Source organism: Zophobas morio, unplaced genomic scaffold (assembly GCF_036711695.1).
Source record: "Zophobas morio isolate AGI-343-1 ecotype UQ-CSIRO unplaced genomic scaffold, CSIRO_AGI_Zmor_V1 ptg000021l, whole genome shotgun sequence".
Classification (NCBI taxonomy): domain Eukaryota; kingdom Metazoa; phylum Arthropoda; class Insecta; order Coleoptera; family Tenebrionidae; genus Zophobas; species Zophobas morio.
In genome coordinates, this window is record NW_026972126.1 from 25,168,974 (window position 1) to 25,187,483 (window position 18,510).

The 18,510-nt window shown below is 39.8% G+C and overlaps 6 protein-coding genes across 7 annotated transcripts; 4 read left to right on the forward strand and 2 right to left on the reverse strand.

Moving 5' to 3' along the window:
• Window positions 1-1,985: 1,985 nt before the first annotated feature.
• On the forward strand, window positions 1,986-3,188 carry LOC135132983 (uncharacterized). The gene is made up of 2 exons (XM_064061204.1): window positions 1,986-2,074; window positions 2,131-3,188. The coding sequence occupies exons 1-2, from the start codon at window positions 2,020-2,022 to the stop codon at window positions 3,171-3,173; spliced, it is 1,098 nt and encodes a 365-aa protein (XP_063917274.1). The 5' UTR covers window positions 1,986-2,019; the 3' UTR covers window positions 3,174-3,188.
• A 5,028-nt stretch (window positions 3,189-8,216) lies between these two features.
• Window positions 8,217-9,329, reverse strand: LOC135132355 (elongator complex protein 6-like). Of its 2 annotated transcripts, none has more exons than XM_064060426.1 (2): window positions 9,238-9,329; window positions 8,217-9,036 (listed from the first exon to the last, which is right to left on the reverse strand). In XM_064060426.1, the coding sequence occupies exon 2, from the start codon at window positions 9,033-9,035 to the stop codon at window positions 8,292-8,294; it is 744 nt and encodes a 247-aa protein (XP_063916496.1). In that variant the 5' UTR covers window position 9,036; window positions 9,238-9,329; the 3' UTR covers window positions 8,217-8,291. The 2 variants fall into 2 exon arrangements, with proteins under 2 accessions (XP_063916496.1, XP_063916497.1); XM_064060427.1 differs by having other exon boundaries at window positions 8,217-9,049; window positions 9,238-9,322.
• Window positions 9,330-9,751: 422 nt separating this feature from the next.
• LOC135132353 (mitochondrial dicarboxylate carrier-like) lies at window positions 9,752-11,697 on the forward strand. Its single transcript, XM_064060424.1, has 4 exons — window positions 9,752-9,917; window positions 10,576-10,816; window positions 10,863-11,070; window positions 11,117-11,697. The coding sequence occupies exons 1-4, from the start codon at window positions 9,752-9,754 to the stop codon at window positions 11,357-11,359; spliced, it is 858 nt and encodes a 285-aa protein (XP_063916494.1). The 3' UTR covers window positions 11,360-11,697.
• Window positions 11,698-11,810: 113 nt separating this feature from the next.
• Window positions 11,811-12,889, forward strand: LOC135132354 (mitochondrial dicarboxylate carrier-like). The gene is made up of 4 exons (XM_064060425.1): window positions 11,811-12,003; window positions 12,049-12,292; window positions 12,337-12,544; window positions 12,614-12,889. The coding sequence occupies exons 1-4, from the start codon at window positions 11,841-11,843 to the stop codon at window positions 12,851-12,853; spliced, it is 855 nt and encodes a 284-aa protein (XP_063916495.1). The 5' UTR covers window positions 11,811-11,840; the 3' UTR covers window positions 12,854-12,889.
• LOC135132351 (diacylglycerol kinase epsilon-like) lies at window positions 12,871-15,467 on the reverse strand. Its single transcript, XM_064060422.1, has 9 exons — window positions 15,330-15,467; window positions 14,948-15,273; window positions 14,734-14,902; window positions 14,132-14,628; window positions 13,937-14,082; window positions 13,657-13,825; window positions 13,444-13,609; window positions 13,248-13,396; window positions 12,871-13,199 (listed from the first exon to the last, which is right to left on the reverse strand). The coding sequence occupies exons 2-9, from the start codon at window positions 15,161-15,163 to the stop codon at window positions 13,077-13,079; spliced, it is 1,635 nt and encodes a 544-aa protein (XP_063916492.1). The 5' UTR covers window positions 15,164-15,273; window positions 15,330-15,467; the 3' UTR covers window positions 12,871-13,076.
• A 296-nt stretch (window positions 15,468-15,763) lies between these two features.
• On the forward strand, window positions 15,764-18,193 carry LOC135132350 (DNA mismatch repair protein Mlh1). Its single transcript, XM_064060421.1, has 6 exons — window positions 15,764-16,022; window positions 16,067-16,266; window positions 16,305-16,732; window positions 16,782-17,008; window positions 17,151-17,799; window positions 17,852-18,193. The coding sequence occupies exons 1-6, from the start codon at window positions 15,849-15,851 to the stop codon at window positions 18,148-18,150; spliced, it is 1,977 nt and encodes a 658-aa protein (XP_063916491.1). The 5' UTR covers window positions 15,764-15,848; the 3' UTR covers window positions 18,151-18,193.
• Window positions 18,194-18,510: the final 317 nt, after the last annotated feature.

Below are 18,510 nucleotides of genomic sequence, written 5' to 3' on the forward strand. Positions count from 1 at the left end.
AAACCTGAAAAATCGAAAAATGTAAAAACTAACAAATTGAAGAATTTAAAAAACCTGAAACTAAAAAGTCGAAACACTGAAAAATAAAAAAACGGGAAATTGATAAACTTAAAATCAAAAAATTAAAATATCAAAAAACTGAAAATTCTAAAACTCAAATATCGAAAAATTGATCAATCGGATAAATCGAAGTCAAAAAATTGAAAAATCGAAGAAAAAGTAAAGAATCCAAAAACAAAACTGAAACATCAAAACACTGAGATATCGAAAAATTGAAAAATCAAGAAATGAAGAAGTCGAAAAATCGAAAAACTGGAAATTCAAAAACATCGAAAAATTAAAGAATTGAAAAATCGAAAAATTTAAAAATACCAAAAATGAAATATCGAAAAATTAAGTAATCAAAAAATTGAAAAATTTGAAAATCGAGCACCGAAAAATTGAAAAATTTAAATATCAAAAAATCGAAAAATCGAGAAATGAGAAAATAAAAAAATGTCAAAAAATCTAAAAGTCGAAACGTCGAGAAGCCGAAAAGTCGAGAAATCAAAAAATTGAAACATAAAGAAATCGAAAATTTAGAAACGCCAAAAAATGAAATATTGAAAAATTGAAAAATCATAAAACGGAAATATTCGAAAACAGACAAATCGACAAACAAAAAAATCAAGACATTGAAAAATTTAGAAATACCAAAAATGAGATATGAAAAACGAGATATCAAAAAATTGAAAATCGAGAAATTGAAAATTTTGAAAATTGAGGAACCGAAAAATTGAAAAATTTTAATATCAAAAAATGAAACATCGAAAAATTGAGTAACCAAAAAACTGAAAACCGAGGAACTGAAAAATTGAAAAATTTAAATATCAAAAAACTGAGAATTTGAAAAATTGAGATATTGAAAAACTGAAAAATCGAAAAATCGAGAAATCAAAAATTGAAAAAAAATCGAAAAATCGAAAATTTAAAAACGCCAAAAAATGAAATATCGAAAAATTGAGTAATCGCAAAATTGAAAAACTGAAAAATCGAGAAACCGCAAAATTGAAAAATTTAGAAATCAAAAAACTGAAAAATCCCAAAACCTGAAACATCAAAAAAAAGCCGAAAATTAAAAATTATACAAGTTGAGAAAACGAAAATTCTCATTAAACATCGAATGATTGAAAATGGAAACATCAACAATTGGAAAATTGAAACATAAAGAAGTCGAAATATCAAAACAACGAGAAATTGAAGAGTTGAATAGTTGAAAAACTGAAGAATCGAAAAATTGAAAGATCACAAAACTGAGATATCAAAAAATTTAAAAATCGGGAAATCGAAGAGTCGAGAAGAGCCCAAAAATTAAAATTTGAGAAATCGAAAGATTTGAATTAGGAAAAAAAATGAATAAAAGAAAAGTAAAAAAATCAAAATAAAAAAAAACTAACAAATTGAAAAATTTAAAAAACCTAAAACAGAAAAGTCAAAACACTGAAAAATTAAAAAAACGAGAAATCGGTAAATTTAAAATTAGAAAAGTAAAATATCAAAAAACTGAAAATTCTAAAACTCAAATATCGAAAAATTGATCAATCGGATAAAACGAAAAGTCGAAAAATTGAAAAATCGAGAAATGAAAAAGTCGAAAAATCGAAAAGTCGAGAACGAGCCCAAAATCGACACAAAAATCGCAAAAGTTTTTAAATTTTTCAAAAAAGCGAGATTTGTTAAAAAACTGATGCACTTATCTGCACTAGGAAACTAATGACGTTATCAGAAAATTCCATTAAGTAAATCTTACTACTAATACGTGTCGGACAGCACGACACTCCTTATTTTCACGAACTGTCAGGTCAAAACAAACACATGAGAAAAAATCCTATCTAAACTCTTCACATTTTTACATTTCGTTATCATTCCCATAAACAATAACGGACTTTGTTGTCGCAACCACTCGAAACACCACTAAAATAAAAAAGCGCGAATTTATTTAAACCCAGCGACTGACTACCTCCGCACAAACCTCACACCATGCTGCGGCGTCTCCCCCTCTTAGTAACCTTGCTCGCACACGCTCTAGCCGACAGTTCGTATTCGTCACCCATCTTCGCCCCTTCGACTTCACAATTTTTTCAATTCCAGCGTGCCTCCTCGACAACACGAACCCAGACTCCCCCTTCATCGTCAACTTCAACGCCACCGTCCCCACGCCCGCCCCCGATGGCGGCATCACCTTCCTCGAGGGCGACCAGCTCTACGTCAAGTGCCGCCCCGGCACCAACCACTCTCTGATTCGCCCCGAGGGCGACGTCGCCATCTGCTTGAGCGGCACTCTCCTGCTCAACACCTGGACCACGCAAACCCTGGACTTCGCCATGACCTTCTGCAAGCCCGAACTTCCTCTGGGAGCGGTCAGGAAAGTCAACGCCACGTGTGCTGGTAACTTCAGCGTGTACGAAATCGGGTTGGACATGAACGGAACGTTTTCGGAGTTGGTTACGGTTTGTTTCGACGAAGTGACACTTAGTCCTTTTTATGCCGAGACGAAGCAAGTAGTCAGTGAGGGGTCCGCTGGGGGTGGGTTGGCTAGTCTTGACGCGTATCCCTATTTTCAGGATGGGGGTGGGTTGTATGGGGTGGATATGGATGCGGTTTACTACAATTCTGAGAGTATACTGGAGGGCTTGGGGGCGAGAGGGTACACGATGCGTGCACTGCCGCTTTTAAGGACTGAGGTTTTCGTTGATCCTTTGTACCAGAGGTTGACTTTGGACTATATTAACAGTTTTCCGATGATCCAGTCGTTGATCGAGTGGCAGCCGGAGTGTCCTCATTCCATTGCTGGTACTCTGGGGGTGCTCACTATAACCAACTCTGATCATGAACGAGTGGAGCTTTATTTAAATGGGGGTACGGTTCCCGTGCCGCAATGGGCTTGGTGTGTTTTCTATAACGAAACTGATAGTCAAGTGGATGGGTTTTTTACCATGACGCACCTGACGCTTAATATCGAGCAGGCTAAACCATCATGGAACGCGATTTGTCTCAATGGTACACTAACAGAAAATCCCATCAGTGGAATGATTTATGGAAAGTGTCACTTTGCTGACGTCATAGACAACAAGCTGCTCAGTTTCATTGAAAGTAGGTGGCCGAACTTGTACGATAGTCATTTGTTGAAATAAATATACTGACAATTATGTGTTTGATTTGACCTATACCTAGGACGAGTTGCACGCTTAGCTGAGGTGGGCGGGGCTAAGTTTTCTCTAGTCTTATGATCAAGTAGTAGCCCCGCCCACCCACCCCTTCTTCATTCCAGTGACCATTCTTAATAGTGTTCAGTTTTATCTTAGCAAATTCCAGCACCGCCCTCTATTTTCTTATGGGGTAGGTCATTTGCCACAATCAATCTTATCGTAACTAGTACTAGCCCCGCCCGCCCACCCTTTATTTTTTTAGAGGGTGTGTCATTTACCAAAATCGATCTTACCTTGACAGGTAACGAATTTATGTCTGTTCAGTATAAAATTTTCCTTTCATTCTGACTAGATAAAATAAATGACTGAAATGGAGGCGGGGTGGGTGGGCGGGGTTAATTATATGTTCTTTTGAGTGGAAATGGGAACTAATAGAACAAAGGCTGATGCGAGACGGGTGGGTGGGCGGGGCTGAATTTAACTTCGTCTTCTCTTCATTCCAATGACTACTCTTAATAATATTCATTTCCAAAATCTTATTTTAGATACTAGAAAAATTGAAAATAAAAAAAAAGAGAAATCGAACAATTTAAAATTTAAAAATCACATAAGTGAAACATCAAAAAACTGAGATCTCGAAAAACTGAAAAATCGAAAAATTTTAAAACTTACAAATTGAAAAATGAAAAATGTAAAATTTGAAAAATCGAAAAACTGAAAAATAAAAAAAAACACGTGAAATCGAAAAATAAAAAAATCGAGAAATCGAAAATTCGAAAAATTGAGGAATTGAAGAAACAAGAAATTAAAAATCTCCAAACTGAAATATCGAAAAATTCAAAATCGAGAAATCAAAAATTTTAAAAATCGAAAATTGAAAAAACTGGAAAATTAAAATCCGAGAAGTAAAAAAATCGAAAGATTAAGCAATCGAAACATCAAAAAATTTAAAATTTAAAAAATCGAAAAACTGAAAAATGGTGAAATTGAACAACCCCAAAACTGAAAAGTCGAAAAATTGGAAAATCGAAACATCTAAAAACTGAGAAATAGAGAAATAGAAACTGAAAAATTGACATATCGAAAAACCGAAATATCAAAAGATCGAGAAATTAGAAAGCCGAAAAATTGAGAAATCGAAAAATTGAAACATCGAAATCTGGATAAATCGAGAAATTGAAAAACGGAAAAATCGAAAAATTTAAAAACCAAAAAACCCAAAAGCGAAAAGTAAAAAAATCGAGTAAAGAAACATTAAAAAAAGTGAAAAGTCTAAGATTTAAAAATTCGAAAAATTGAAAAGTAGGAAAAACGAAGAACTGAAACATCGAAAAATGGAGAAATCGAAATAACTATAAATTAAAATATCAAATAATTTTGAAAAATCGGAAAAGTAGAAAACAAAAAGAAACCGAAACTGAAAATCGAAAACATGGAAAATCGAAAAATCGAGAAATTAGAAAGTCGAAAAATCGAAAAGTCAAAAAATTGAAAAGTCGAAAAAAATCAAAAATTCAAAAATTTTAAATAAACCGAAAATTGAAAAAGTCGATAAATTGAAAAATTGAAACATAAAGAAATCGAAATCTCGATAAATCGATACACCTGAAAAATCGAAAAACTTAATAACTGACAAATTGAAAAATTGGAAAATCGATAAACTGAAAAATAAAAAAAAAAACGAAAAATCGAAAAATTTTAGAAATGAAAAAATTAAAATATCGAAAAATTGAAAAATTCTAAAACTCAAGTTCTCAATGCTCAATGGATAAATCGAAAAATTGAAAATTTGAAAAATCCAAGAAAAATCAAGAATCGAAAAACTAAAAGATCACAAAACTTAAACATTAAAAAACTGAGATATGGAAAAATTGGAAAATCGAGATGTCGGAAAAGTCGAAAAATCTAAAAATTGAAAAATCAAAAACCTAAAAATCGAAAATTTGAAAAATTGGAATAACAACAATTAGAAAACTCAAACATAGAGAAATTGAAATATCAAAACATCGAGAAAGAGGCCAAAATCGAAAAATTAAATTTGAGAAATTGAAAAATTTAACTTAAAAAAAAACGGAAAATCGAAAAATTTGAAAACCAAAAAACCCAAAAGCGAGACTTCAAAAAATCGAGGAAAGAAACACTAAAAAAGTGAAAAGTCGAAAATTTAAAAATTCGAAAAATTTAAAAATAGAAAAAACATCGAAAAATCGAGAAATCGAAATAACTAAAAATGAAAAAATCAAGAAATTAGAAAGTCGAAAAATCGAAAAGTCAAAAAATCCAAAAGTCGAAAAATTTAAAAATCGACAAATTGAGGCATCAAAAAATCGAAAAATTGTAATATCCGACATTTAAAAAAAATTTTAAATCAAAGAATTTTGAAAAATCGAAAATTCAAAAATTTTAAATAAACCGAAAATTGAAAAAGTCGATAAATTGAAATCCGAGAAATAGAAAAATCCCAGAAATTGAAAATTCCCCAACATTGACATGCGAAAAGTCGAAAATTTTTAAGAATGGAAAAATTGAGATGTCGAAAAATCGAAAAATTGTAAAATTGACAAACTGAAAAATTAAAAATGTAAAATTTGAAAAACCGAAAATTGAAAAATTGAAAAACTGACAAATAATAAAAAAACAAGAAATCAAAAAATTTCGACTCCAAGGAACCAAAAAAATTGAATATGAAAAAAATCTAAAACTTAAATATCGAAAAATTGATCAATGGATAAATCGAAAAATCAAAAAATTGAAGCATCGAAAAACTGAAACATCACAAAACTGAAATATCAAAAAACTGCGATATGGAAAAATTGGAAAATCGAAATCTCGGAAAAATCGAAAATTTGAAAAATTGGAATAACAACAATTAGAAAACTCAAACATAGAGAAATTAAAATATCAAAACATCGAGAAAGAAACCAAAATCGAAAAATTAAATTTGAGAAATTGAAAATTTTAAATTAAAAAAAAAAAAACGAAAAATCGAGAAATTAAAAGATGGAAAAAAACCCGACAAATTGAAAAACTGAAAACTGTAAAATTTAAAAAACCAAAAATTGAAAAATGGAAACTGAAAAATAAAAAAACGAGAAATCGAAAAATTTAAAATTTAAGAAACCAAAAAAATTAAAATATCAAAACTCAAAATATCGAAAAATTGGAAAATCGAGAAATTGAAAAGTCGAAAAACTGAAAAATTGAAACATGGAACAATTGGAAAATTGGAACATAGAGAAATCATAATATCAAGAGATCCAATTAAGTATCGAAAAGTCGAGAAAGAGCCCAAAATCGAAAAACCAAAATTTGAGAAATTGAAAAATTTAAATTAAAAAAAAAAAACAAAAATCAAAAAATTAAAAAATCGAAATCTCGATAAATTGAGAAATTGATAAAACTGAAAAGTCGAAAAATTTAAAAACTGACAAATTGAAAAATGAAAACTGTAAAATTTAAAGAACCTAAAATTGAAAAATCGAAAAACTGAATAATTAAAAAACAAGATATCGAAAAATTTAAAATTTAAGAAATCAAAAAATTAAACTCAAAAAACTGAAAAATCCTAAAACTCAAATATCGAAAAATTAATCAATGGATAAATCGAAAAATTGGAAAATAGAAGAATCAAAAAATTGAAAAATCACAAAACTGAAATATCGAAAAATTGGGAAATCAAAAAACTGAAAAATAGAAAAATTGAAAAACTGGAAAATCAAAAACCTGATAAAAAATTGAAAAATCAAGAAATCGAGATGTGGGAAAATCAAAAAGTCGAAAAATTTAGAAATGCTAAAAATTGAAATATTGAAATCTCGAAAAAGCTGAACAATCGATAATCTGAAAATTTGTAAAACTGAAATCTTGGAAAATAGATACAATCTAAAAATAAAAAAATTGAGAAATCGAAGAATCAAAAAATTTAATAGTCCAAAAATAAAATATCGAAAAATTAAGTCATCGAAAAATTGAAAATAGAGAAACTGAAAAATCGGAAAATCGAGGAACTGAAAAAATGTTTTTAATTTCTTGCAAAGAAATAAGTATTTTGCAGTTAAGCTCCGCCCTCTTGGCTCACGGCGAATAAAAAAATCATAACAATTGAGATAGGGCGGGTGGGCGGGCTTCCATTTTGCCTTTTTGTTTTAATATAATGTAGACTTCTTTTCACAACATGAAACTTAAAACATTTTTAAAATGGAAAATTTGTATTAGGAAATATATATATGTATTTCCTTGCAAAAATGTACCATTTTAAGCATGTTCTAAGTTTCTTGTTGTGAAAAGATGGCTGTGTATATTAAGACAAAAAGGCAAAATATAAGCCCCGCCCACCCCCCCTATCTCAATTCTGATGATTTTTTTATTCGTCGTGAGCCAAGGGGGCGGAGCTTAACTGCAAAATACTTATTTCTCTACAAGAAATAAAAAACATGTTCTTGAGTATCGTGTTGTAAACCCTTGTACAGAACTTGACATATACCTACCTAGGTCGAGTTGCACGCTTAGCCGATTGCGAAACTCAGCCACGAGGTCTAGGTGAAAGTTTCATTGTGAGGGTGAATACTAAAAAGTAGGGCGTAGTATCGTGACGAATTAAAATTCCGTAAAATTCGATAGACATTTAAATATTTAAAAAATATTTCAAAAATGTAAAATTTATGCCATTTGGTCACGACTCATTTAAAACGCTGCCTGACCCGGAGAAAATGTAAATCAACCGGTTTGATTTAAATTTCTACATTTATCGATTAATGTTAACAAATACAACTTGTTAAACTAGCATTAATGGCTCTCTAAACACAATTCACGCGTATTTTTTCACTTGATCGATTTCCGCTTGCCACGATACGAATTAAAAATTAAAAGAAAAATGCTGCTTTCCGATTTGGAAATAGCGTGATGCGTAAAGTAGTGAACACCCTTAATTAAACAGAAAAAACACATTAAACACGACTAACACGAAAACGGAGGAATTCGTGCACACACTACGCCAGGATAATCGAAGGATCAAGGATACGACAAATCGACGCTCTTTTGGCATTCTTTATTAACTTAAACAGCGACACTATAAAATATAAAAAAGCAAAACAAAAAATCAGTCTATTTGTATAAATTGTAAACCGACTCCCCTAAATGGAAGGTTTTAATCCCCTTATCGTACGCCTTGAAGTGGAACTGCGTCACCTGCTCCTTCCCCGATTTTTCAATATTTAGAAGCCCCGTGACCTCCCTACTCACCCCGGTTTTCAAAGGCATGACTTCAATAACAACATCTGACACGTAATTCAAATTATTGCAAATAATCTCGTCCGACTTGCTACAAACGTGTGTGTTAATAACAACAGAAATCCGCTCATCGTTAATCAAGCTTAAACAATAATTAATAAAGCTTATAATATACTTTAAATCGATCCCTAAATCCAACAAATGGCTTATATCATCAATAACCAAGTACACCCTACTCGACCCCGCCTCCACCAACTCCTCCATCGTGCTCTTAATACTCTTGAACAACCCCTTCACCACTTGCTCCTTATCATCCACAAAATAGTTCGTTTCGTTGCCTATATCCTCCACAATGTCCTTCAACGGCTCGATCGTCCTGATCCGCCCCTCCTCGATCTGTTTGAGAAAATCATACCCCAACCTCTTCCCCACGTTCTGGTAGTGCCCCAACGTGTTATGCAAAATGACAAAACACATCCTGTTCCCGTCCCCCAGGATCTGCTTAATCAAGTGCGTGATCACGAAATTCGAGTCCACGTTCCCGTTCTCCTTGATCGAGACGACCCTGTCGGAGGACTTGATGTCCAGAGACACCAACAGGGGGTTGATGGTGGCCATCCTGCAAGAAGCAGCTGTAATCAATACCGTCAAGGTTACATCACGCTCCGCCGAAGTGGTTGAAACGTGTCGGAGTCGAGTCACCTTGACAAGTGGTGGTCATTCCGTGACAGATAATGATAGGACGATGGGGATTTAGGGAGGTGGTTATGGTGAGAGGGGGCCCCACCGGCAGGCGGGCCCACGTCAACTGAGTACGTACCTGTGCAGAACGCCGTCGAGACGCCTAACGCAGCCCCAGCGAGGTGAGCGATTTTAACACGTGCGTTTACACAGAAAAGCGCATTTTTCGCGACATAACCTCAAAATGTGGAAGTGAAGTGGTCGCCAGAGGGCGCTGACGCGGCGGCTTTTACGTGGTTCTATTAAAGGAAAGGGGTGTGGGCGGCCCCAGTTGGGGGCGACTGGTCGATGTGCGGCGTCCGCAAGTGGGAGAGAGGAGTTTCGGTCGTCGATTTATCAGTCAAGTTGGTTTGAAAATTGTGCTCTGTGTGGCGAACGCACCTGCCGCCAGGGGGCGCTGGAAGTGCGCTAATTTTTGAATATTTTCGCTAATAATAAAGTAAATAGAGCTTTTGATAACGTTCCTCGATAAAAATGCATGATTTTCATTATTACCTATTGTTGAGAGTCGAGAGCGTTACTTTGATTACGTGTGCATTAATAGTTTCATTTTCGTTTGGTTTTCCGTTTCGTAGGTGTGTAGGACTTGCAGGATGTCGAAGGAGCAGAAATTGTCGAAATGGTACTTCGGGGGCGTAGCCTCGGCGATGGCCTGCTGCTGCACGCATCCCCTCGACTTACTCAAGGTCCAACTCCAGACGCAGCAAGAGGGGAAACTGTCTGTAGTAAAATTGACCATAAATATTGTGAAAAAGCAGGGTGAGATTTTTACTGTTGCTGGTAGAGAGTAGAGCAGCTGGATCGGCGGGCCTTCAATGGTAGTGTTTGAGTTGTAATTATCGGGTTGTTTTGGTTGCTTGTTACTAACTGTTTGCAAATTCTGTGCTAATTAACTGAAAGGGGGCGAAGGACGACGAGTTTACGTTGACATTTCGTTCAAACAATTTTCGCCAATGGCTAGGGTTTTTCGTGCGGCCACATTGGTATGCGAACCGTGCTTTCATCGACCCATATAAAATTAATAAGACATTCAACTGCAATCAGTGAGCCTGCAGACAGTTATGGCTTGAATAATTAATTAAATTAGCACTGGATGACTTTGTATTTTTGGTTTGAACGACTCGAATCGCTAGAGGGATTTTGACGTTGTGCAGTTGGTACTCACACTTTGTTTAAAAAATTGTCTTGTGGTTGCATTTTTACTTTAAATCACTGTTTTCGAGTGTTTTGCCATTTTTCGTATTTAGCACATCGCACATCATAAAAGTTAAGAGGATCGCTTTAGCGCCAAATTTAAAATTGTCACGTCGCACGAAGTGCCACTTTAATATTCACGTGACGGCACTCTTGCACCCTATTGGTCTAAATCCTCGAAGTGGCGCCTTTTTCAAATTCATAACCCCACTTTTCTCCCCAGGCGTGCTCGCTCTCTACAACGGTCTCTCGGCCTCGCTCTTGCGCCAGCTCACCTACTCCACGACCCGTTTCGGCATCTACGAAATCGTCAAACAACGCATGGACAAAGACAGCGGTTTCGGTAGTCGCGTGGCCTTGGCGGCCTTCGCCGGTTCCGCTGGAGGCCTCGTGGGAACCCCCGCCGACAAAATCAACGTTCGGATGCAAAACGACATCAAGCTCTCCCCGGACAAACGACTAAAGTAATTACCCCCACCCAGTCAATGTGTCACTAATCGCTCATTGTAGTTACAAGCACGCCGTCGATGGCCTGTGGCGCGTCTATCGAGACGAGGGAATCCCGCGTCTGTTTTCTGGCGCCACTGCTGCCACCTTCCGTGCGGCCTTGATGACAATCGGCCAACTGTCGTTCTACGACCAAATCAAAAAAATGCTTCTGACTACGCCGTATTTCCAGGATAACTTGACGACGCACTTCGTGGCCAGTCTTAGCGCGGTAAGTGTTTGAAAGTTGGTAGTATTGTTTGTGAGAGGGTGTTTAGGGGGCGATCGCCACGACTTTGACGCAACCGCTGGACGTGCTGAAGACGAGGACCATGAATGCCAAACCCGGGGAGTTCAAGGGGATGTGGGATATTATTTTGTATACTGCCAAATTGGGGCCGCTGGGATTTTTCAAGGGATATGTTCCTGCGTTCGTCAGGTTGGCACCGCAGACGATTTTGACGTTCGTGTTTCTGGAGCAGTTGAGGTTCAACTTCGGGGTCTTGCCAAAGCCAAATTAGAAAAGTTAAAGGAACTAGTAGGATTTAGATTGTTGGTTGACTCTTCCTACTACATTTTGTGTCAAACATGGCATTTATAAGGATACGTTGTTGTTTGTTAGATAGGAATTAGGATGTTTGTGTTGTTAGTGTTTTTGTTGTGGAGTGGTAAGCACTGATTTAAGCTTTAAGTTGTAATTCTTGTGGTGACGTCATACCAGTAATAATGTTGCAATATTTTACGGCCTGGAAACAACCATATTGTTTTCAATTTTTTATTTATTTTCGAATGGCAATATTGATATATTTTTATAAAGTAATATATTTTTTCTTTCAATAATAAAGACAGTATCTACACAGTTGTCGTTTAATCGTTCCCACAACCAATCAAAGCCGAGTTTCCTATAAATGCGATGTGTTGTATTTAAATTTCACCCAGTAGTTCTTGACCAAGTGTCACCTGTCACAATGACGTTTTGGTACGAAATCGAAATCGCTTTAAATGTCAACGGCTGATAAACTCCCACGATGGTACTTCGGTGGTTTGGCTTCAGCCTTCGCGGCCTGTTTCACCCACCCCCTCGACTTGATCAAAGTGCAGCTGCAAACCCGCACTGGTCAAGTCGCCCTGCTTCCTCTAGCCGTCGAACTCGTTAGGAAAAACGGTACGTCCTTCCACTTACCCCACCCCGGTAACCAACCCTCTGCAGGAGTCCTCGTGGGTCTGTACAGCGGTATCTCCGCCTCCCTTTTCCGCCAACTCACTTACTCCACCATAAGGTTTGCTATCTACGATACCGCCAAACTCTTCATGAGCAAAGATACCGGCCTAGGATCCAAAATGGGTGTGGCTTTCATGGGCGGAGCCCTCGGCGGGTTCGTAGGCACGCCCCCCGACAAAGTCAACGTGCGGATGCAAAACGACGTCAAACTCCCCCCCGAGAAGCGTCTAAAGTACGACCCCCACCCACCAACCCAATTTAACTGTGACATTTCAGCTACAAGCACGTGATCGACGGGTTTATACAAGTTTACAGGACCGAAGGTTGGCAGAAGTTGTTCGGGGGTGGGGCCACTGCGTCGTTTCGAGCCGGGGTGATGGCAGTGGGGCAGTTGACGTCGTACGACCAGCTCAAGAAAATGTGTCTGGGTACCGGGTTCTTCCACGACGACTTGTTCACGCACTTTACGTGCAGCATGGGCGCGGTGAGTCACTCATTTTCGTCACCCTCGTTGGTGATTGGTGTGACGCGCTACTGACTCCGCCTTTTCCAGGCCGTGATTGCCACCACCATAACGCAGCCCCTCGACGTGCTCAAAACGCGCATAATGAACGCCAAGCCCGGCGAATTCAAGAACGTGGGCGAGATTGTTCTTTACACGGCTAAAGAAGGCCCGCTGGGGTTTTTTAAAGGTTATGTTCCTGCGTTTTTGCGAATCGGGCCACAGACGATTCTGACTTTCGTGTTTTACGAACGGTTGCGGATGTACTTCGGGTACATCCCCGAGAAGTGACAGGTTAGTGAGTGTCGTTTTGTAAATAAAGCATGAGACAAGCGTTTCGTTTTATTATCACAACATAAACAAGTTTTAAAACATCTGATACTTAAATAACATCACAACTACGATAACCATCAACTTGGTTAGAATTTGTACTGGAATATGAAAACGGCTATAGTCAGAACTTGATAAAATGGCAACTTGGCGATATAATACTTGGATAAATGCATCGGTTCGTTTAGTTTCTACTTTGATTGATAAGTACTGGGCATTTGTTGACGAGGGTGACTTTAAGCATGCATGGGTGTTGCTCCCACGGCTCGCCGTCGATCTGGATGGGCGACTTCGCTTTGAGACGCACCTGCAAATTCATTGCTCGGTTTTTTGCAGGCGTAATAAGTGTCAGTACCTCAACGGTTTTGGCTTGACCTAGTTTGACGGGCGTCGACAACCCCATCTGCAGCTGCGCTATATGAAAAGACGAATAAATCCCCAAAACCTCCAGAATCCCGTCATGATATGATTGCGATGGTCGACCGAACGTGTTCCCTAACAACCCTAAACGCAACCTGGATACAACTTTTTTAAAAATTTTGACAACTCACCCCACAGGTTAACCCCAGCACCCCACGACGGTATATTTAAAATAACGATGGATTCTAACTCAGGCAAGTCGATTTGTTTGCCGTCTAAATACACCTCGAGTTTCTGTTCCAAGTTCTTGCAGACGGAAGTGACGACTTGCTGTGTACCAAAACACAGATATAGTATCTGAAAGGGAGGCTTTAGGGACGTTTAGTGTGTAACGTGTTACCAACTTTATTAAAAATTCGACTACTGAACACATAAAACAGGCTGTCTCGAGTTTTGTGGAAGTTCAAAGCGACCTGGGCGTCCACTCCGATGCCTATGTAATTATACATATACAGAGTTTTGTTGGGGATGCGGAGCCCCAGGTGTCTCGAGGAGGTTATCTCCACTTTCCATCTAAAACGAGAACGTTTTGGTTGCACCTCAAACTGTTGGGGTTAGTTTTGGGCGAGCGAAGCGAGCTTAACCTACGTTACGTTCATACAGTCTAAACCAAGACGGACTCACCTGTCCAGCTGCGCCACCCGCGCCTCCTGCATGTTCCTTAAGATCTCCCCCACGTCCAACTCCGGCGGGTTCTCCCTCCCCCAGCCCAAGACCCGACTTAAGTCGTTTCCTGTTCCTAGTGGCACGATCGCTAGTGGCGGTTCCGGCTGCAACCACACCGTCATGACGTGCACACCTACCGCGCCCATAACTCACATCCAGATCCAGCTTATGCGACGCCGTCAACATCCACGCCACCGTCCCGTCGCCGCCCCCAACCAACATCCACACCTCCTTCGGCGCTAGCAACACCGCCCACTGCAGCGCCGCCGCCGGCTTCCTAGAGCTAAGATCGACCACCTGGACCGGATTAAGATACTTTCGGAACTCCGACAACACGACGGCGCCGTCGTTATTGCCCGACTTTTTGTTAGCAACGACGACCAGCGGCGTCCAGTTTTTCCACCCCGGGTCTTTGACACCCCTTAGCAGAAGGTGCTTATTGAGGGCCCCCTTGCGCCGCGCCACTTGCACGCACCAAGGGGGCACTATCATATTCCGAAACGGACCAAAATCGCAGTCTTGGGGGAGCTTGGACAGACAAGAGGTGTGAACCGTGCGCTGGCACCAGCAGCACTGGTAGTCGATGAGGCCCGGCTCCATGGAGCAGTCTTCGTTGCAGAGGCAGCAGACAGCCCCCAGAGGCAGGTTTCCTTCAATTTTATTAAGACAAGATTTGAGTGACAAAGTTGACAGTTGAGTGCGCGCCATCTGTCGGTACTTACTAGGTACTAGATATGTGTCTAGTGTGCACCTACCTTTAACCCAGTGGTGCAGCTGCTTTTCGTTATTACTCGTGATTGCCTTACACTGGAGCTTCACGTTGGCTTTTTTTACACACTCTGGGTCCGCGCACACCCCACAACAATCACAGTAAACCCCGATTCCGTTGATCAGAAACGACTCACATATGGAGCAGTACCAAGCCTATAACGAGTCGCTTTAGTGGTGTTTGTACACCCTAAACCCTACCTTTGAGGCTATTTTAATTGGAATCCAGCTATGGTTCTTCGACGAGTCCCTAATGGGCACGTTCCCGTCACCACTCAACCATTTAAAAATATAAAAACCCAGAATGCAAATAATGAAGGTGCTAAGTACCGTGGGCACGCTCAGTGGCGGCGACAGGTCCCCCACAAGCCACATTTTCGGGTTTAAATGAACAAGGAACTTACTGAAAACTGCCATAGTTGCGTTACATTGTGCATACGGTCCGTACTGTGGGTTACTACGGGTTGCAAAAGTACGTCAAAGGGCTTCATCTGTACAAGTTCCGAGCAACAAGGGGGCACGACAATCTAGCAAAAAGTATAGGGAAAAGTGCGCAAAAGGAACGAGTTTTTGGGAATATTACCGTTGCGGGGTGACCTCGGAATTAATCGCCTTCCGGTTAAACAAAACGTAAATGTTTAATGCATTGTTGGTGTTTAAAAGCGCTTGTTGACATAAACAAAAAATTATGTCATGCTGTCAGCTGTCAAGTGGGTGCCAATACCGCAATGCGGAAAACCCTGACTCCGAAACAGGTAGATTTTTTAAGAAAAAACTACACAAAAACAACGCACTTCAGTGTTTATTATTATTTTCACGTAAGCAAAAGGTTGTAGTCAAAATGAATAAAAAACCGACCTTCACTTTTAAAATTAAACGACAATAATATTTTTACGTGTCACACAAAAATCGCACAAACGAAATTTCTGGAGCTCACACCAAAATAACACATTTCCTGTATCCATAAACAATACTACTGTACTGTAAAAAACAATGACTATTTAATTTAATTTCGAAAACAACTGTCCAGCGACGCCAACCGCCTTCAGTGCGAAACCAAAATCCCCCAAATTCAAAATTGTTTTCTCTAACCTCAAACAAAATGGAGCCCCGCGAAATCAAAAAACTCGACGAAGCGGTAATTAATCGGATCGCTGCTGGCGAAATCATCCAGCGTCCCGCCAACGCGCTTAAAGAAATGATCGAAAACAGCCTGGACGCCCAAAGCACCAACATCCAAATCACTGTGAAAAATGGGGGCTTGAAACTCTTACAGGTACACCGAACCGTGTCACTACTACCACTGACCCCTGGTTCCAGATCCAAGACAACGGCACCGGGATCCGCAAACACGACTTCGACATCGTGTGCGAGCGCTTCACCACGTCGAAACTTCGCGAATTCGACGACCTCCAGAACATAGCGACTTACGGCTTCCGGGGGGAGGCTCTGGCGAGCATCAGCCACATCGCGCACTTGACTATCGTGTCGAAAACTAGCAGCGAAGTGTGCGCTTATAAGTAGGTATGGCAGGGGTGGATTTGCAATGATTGATTAGGGCTAATTTTGTGGATGGGAAGCTGCAAGGGGCGCCGCTTCCGACAGCCGGGAATCAAGGCACGATTATCACGGTTGAAGATTTGTTTTTTAATATGGACGTGCGGAAGAAGGCGCTGCGGAGCCCCGCGGAGGAGTACCAGAAGATTTCGGAGGTTGTGGGGAAGTATGCGATACATAACGCTAGTGTGGGGTTCGCGTTGAGAAAGTCGACGGAAAATAACGACATCAGGACGCCCCCGGAGTCCACGCGCGTGGATAATATTAGAACGGTGTACGGGAATATAATTGCAAGGGAGTTGGTGGAGTTTCAGGTTGAGAATGATTTGTTGAAGTTTAAGGCGAGGGGGCACATGACCAATGTTAATTACTCCAATAAAAAGTTTACTTTTTTGTTGTTTATTAATAGTAGATTGGTGGATTGCCACAGTAAGTTTTAAAATAACCACGATTTTTTTTTTATTTCGTGCTTTTATAGATTTGAAGAAGTGCATAGATCAGGTCTATGCGACGTATTTACCCAAAAATTCCCACCCTTTTGTGTACTTAAGTCTGGAGTTGGACCCCGTGACCGTGGACGTCAATGTGCACCCCACAAAGCACGAAGTCCACTTTTTAAACGAAGATCAAATCGTGGAAGCCGTTTGTTCAGCCTTAGAAACAAAGTTACTGAAGTCCAACAATTCTAGGATATTTTACACACAAGTAAGACAAGTAGATTAATAATGATACTGACGTCATCGTTGCGTCAGTGTCAAAATCCACCAATCAAAATGTCGCAACTGGTGGCGCGGGAAAATGTCAAATTTAAATTACATTGATTGATTAATTAAGTTTTGTGTGTCAGGCGAAGCTCCCAGGCGCCCACCCCGAAATCCTCCCCCTCAAAGACCCCGCCCCCGTGCACCCCAAAGACTTAGTGCGAACCAGCCCCGCCACCCAGAAACTGGAAAAGTTCTTCGGCCCCGCCCTCGACCAGAACAAGAGCGTCCTGGATTTGAACGCCTCCACCTCCAAGGAGGACAAAGTCAGCGCCTCCTTGCTCTCCAAAGTGAATCGAATCGACACTGAGTTGACCAGCGTCCTGGAATTGCGCAAATCCATCGAGAGGAAGTGTCACAAAGTCCTGAGGGACGTGTTCGCGCAGCACGTGTTCGTGGGTACTGTGGACACCTCCCAGGCCCTGATCCAGTACAGCACGAAGTTGTTCCTGTGCAACACTAGAAAAATCATGTACGAGTTGTTCTACCAGTTTGTGTTGTACAATTTTCAAAATTTCGGGGCGATAAGTTTCTCGGAGCCGTTGCCGGTGTACGAGTTGGCGCTGCAAGGGTTGGAGTTGCCGGAAGTGGGGTGGAGTCCCGAAGATGGGGATAAGAAGGACTTAGCGGAGAAGGTTGCTGAGATTTTGACGGAAAAGGGGGAGATGTTGAATGAGTATTTTTCGATGAATGTGGACGAAGAGGGGCGGTTGTGTTCGATACCGCTACTTTTAGGTAAAATATGAGTTTAATGATAAGTTAAATAAATATTGTGTGGTTGTTTCAGATAAGTACACCCCTGATATAGCCGGGCTTCCCGTCTACATTGTTCGTTTAGCGACTGAAGTCAACTGGGAAACGGAACGCGAGTGTTTTGAGAGTTTTGCTAAAGAGACGGCCCTGTATTACTCTCAAATGAGCGAAGACTCCGCCTGGGAGGGTAATGATTGGAAGTGGCTAACAGAACACGTCGTGTACTCATCAGTAAAACAGTACTTTATTCCACCGAAGAAGTTTACCGAGAACGGAGCCGTCTTGGAAGTGGCAAACCTCCCCAATTTGTATAAAGTCTTCGAAAGGTGTTAAATTTGATTTGTAATTTAATAAAAAATAATTTGTTTCGTACCAACCTCACCGTCTAAAATTACCCAAGTCGCACTAACGTAAACAACGACACCAGATTGTAGTGACAGCGCGACACGTTGGCAGCATTGTTCGCGCGCCAGCGCCCTCTATGTTGACACTTTCAAAATACCCCAGTAGCCCACTTCCAGCGTCCGCCTGCCGTATTTGGTCATAATCAGTTAAAAATATTGTAAGTGTAGAAAATCCACTTTTCCATTCAAACTTTTAAAGGTAAGATACTCCAATACTCATTTTCCGGGTCCCCCATCCCAGCCCCGCCGTCGCGTCAAGTGACATAACCACGGCCACTTGATGTCAATA

What these genes read in the sequence shown, in the direction of transcription:
- LOC135132351 (XM_064060422.1), bottom strand. Translation starts at nt 15,163, where the DNA reads ATGGCAGTTTTCAGTAAGTTCCTTGTTCATTTAAACCCGAAAATGTGG. An exon ending in GCTGCACCACTGGGTTAAAG is followed by an intron (nt 14,629 to 14,733) that starts GTAGGTGCACAC and finishes ATAAAATTGAAG; the next exon opens with GAAACCTGCCTCTGGGGGCT. An exon ending in GTCAAGCCAAAACCGTTGAG is followed by an intron (nt 13,200 to 13,247) that starts GTACTGACACTT and finishes ATGAATTTGCAG; the next exon opens with GTGCGTCTCAAAGCGAAGTC.
- LOC135132353 (XM_064060424.1), top strand. Translation starts at nt 9,752, where the DNA reads ATGTCGAAGGAGCAGAAATTGTCGAAATGGTACTTCGGGGGCGTAGCC. An exon ending in AAATATTGTGAAAAAGCAGG is followed by an intron (nt 9,918 to 10,575) that starts GTGAGATTTTTA and finishes TTTTCTCCCCAG; the next exon opens with GCGTGCTCGCTCTCTACAAC. An exon ending in TCGTGGCCAGTCTTAGCGCG is followed by an intron (nt 11,071 to 11,116) that starts GTAAGTGTTTGA and finishes GAGGGTGTTTAG; the next exon opens with GGGGCGATCGCCACGACTTT.
- LOC135132983 (XM_064061204.1), top strand. Translation starts at nt 2,020, where the DNA reads ATGCTGCGGCGTCTCCCCCTCTTAGTAACCTTGCTCGCACACGCTCTA. An exon ending in CGCACACGCTCTAGCCGACA is followed by an intron (nt 2,075 to 2,130) that starts GTTCGTATTCGT and finishes TTTCAATTCCAG; the next exon opens with CGTGCCTCCTCGACAACACG.
- LOC135132350 (XM_064060421.1), top strand. Translation starts at nt 15,849, where the DNA reads ATGGAGCCCCGCGAAATCAAAAAACTCGACGAAGCGGTAATTAATCGG. An exon ending in TAGATTGGTGGATTGCCACA is followed by an intron (nt 16,733 to 16,781) that starts GTAAGTTTTAAA and finishes GTGCTTTTATAG; the next exon opens with ATTTGAAGAAGTGCATAGAT. An exon ending in CTAGGATATTTTACACACAA is followed by an intron (nt 17,009 to 17,150) that starts GTAAGACAAGTA and finishes TTTGTGTGTCAG; the next exon opens with GCGAAGCTCCCAGGCGCCCA.
- LOC135132355 (XM_064060426.1), bottom strand. Translation starts at nt 9,035, where the DNA reads ATGGCCACCATCAACCCCCTGTTGGTGTCTCTGGACATCAAGTCCTCC.
- LOC135132354 (XM_064060425.1), top strand. Translation starts at nt 11,841, where the DNA reads ATGTCAACGGCTGATAAACTCCCACGATGGTACTTCGGTGGTTTGGCT. An exon ending in CGAACTCGTTAGGAAAAACG is followed by an intron (nt 12,004 to 12,048) that starts GTACGTCCTTCC and finishes AACCCTCTGCAG; the next exon opens with GAGTCCTCGTGGGTCTGTAC. An exon ending in CCCCCCGAGAAGCGTCTAAA is followed by an intron (nt 12,293 to 12,336) that starts GTACGACCCCCA and finishes GTGACATTTCAG; the next exon opens with CTACAAGCACGTGATCGACG.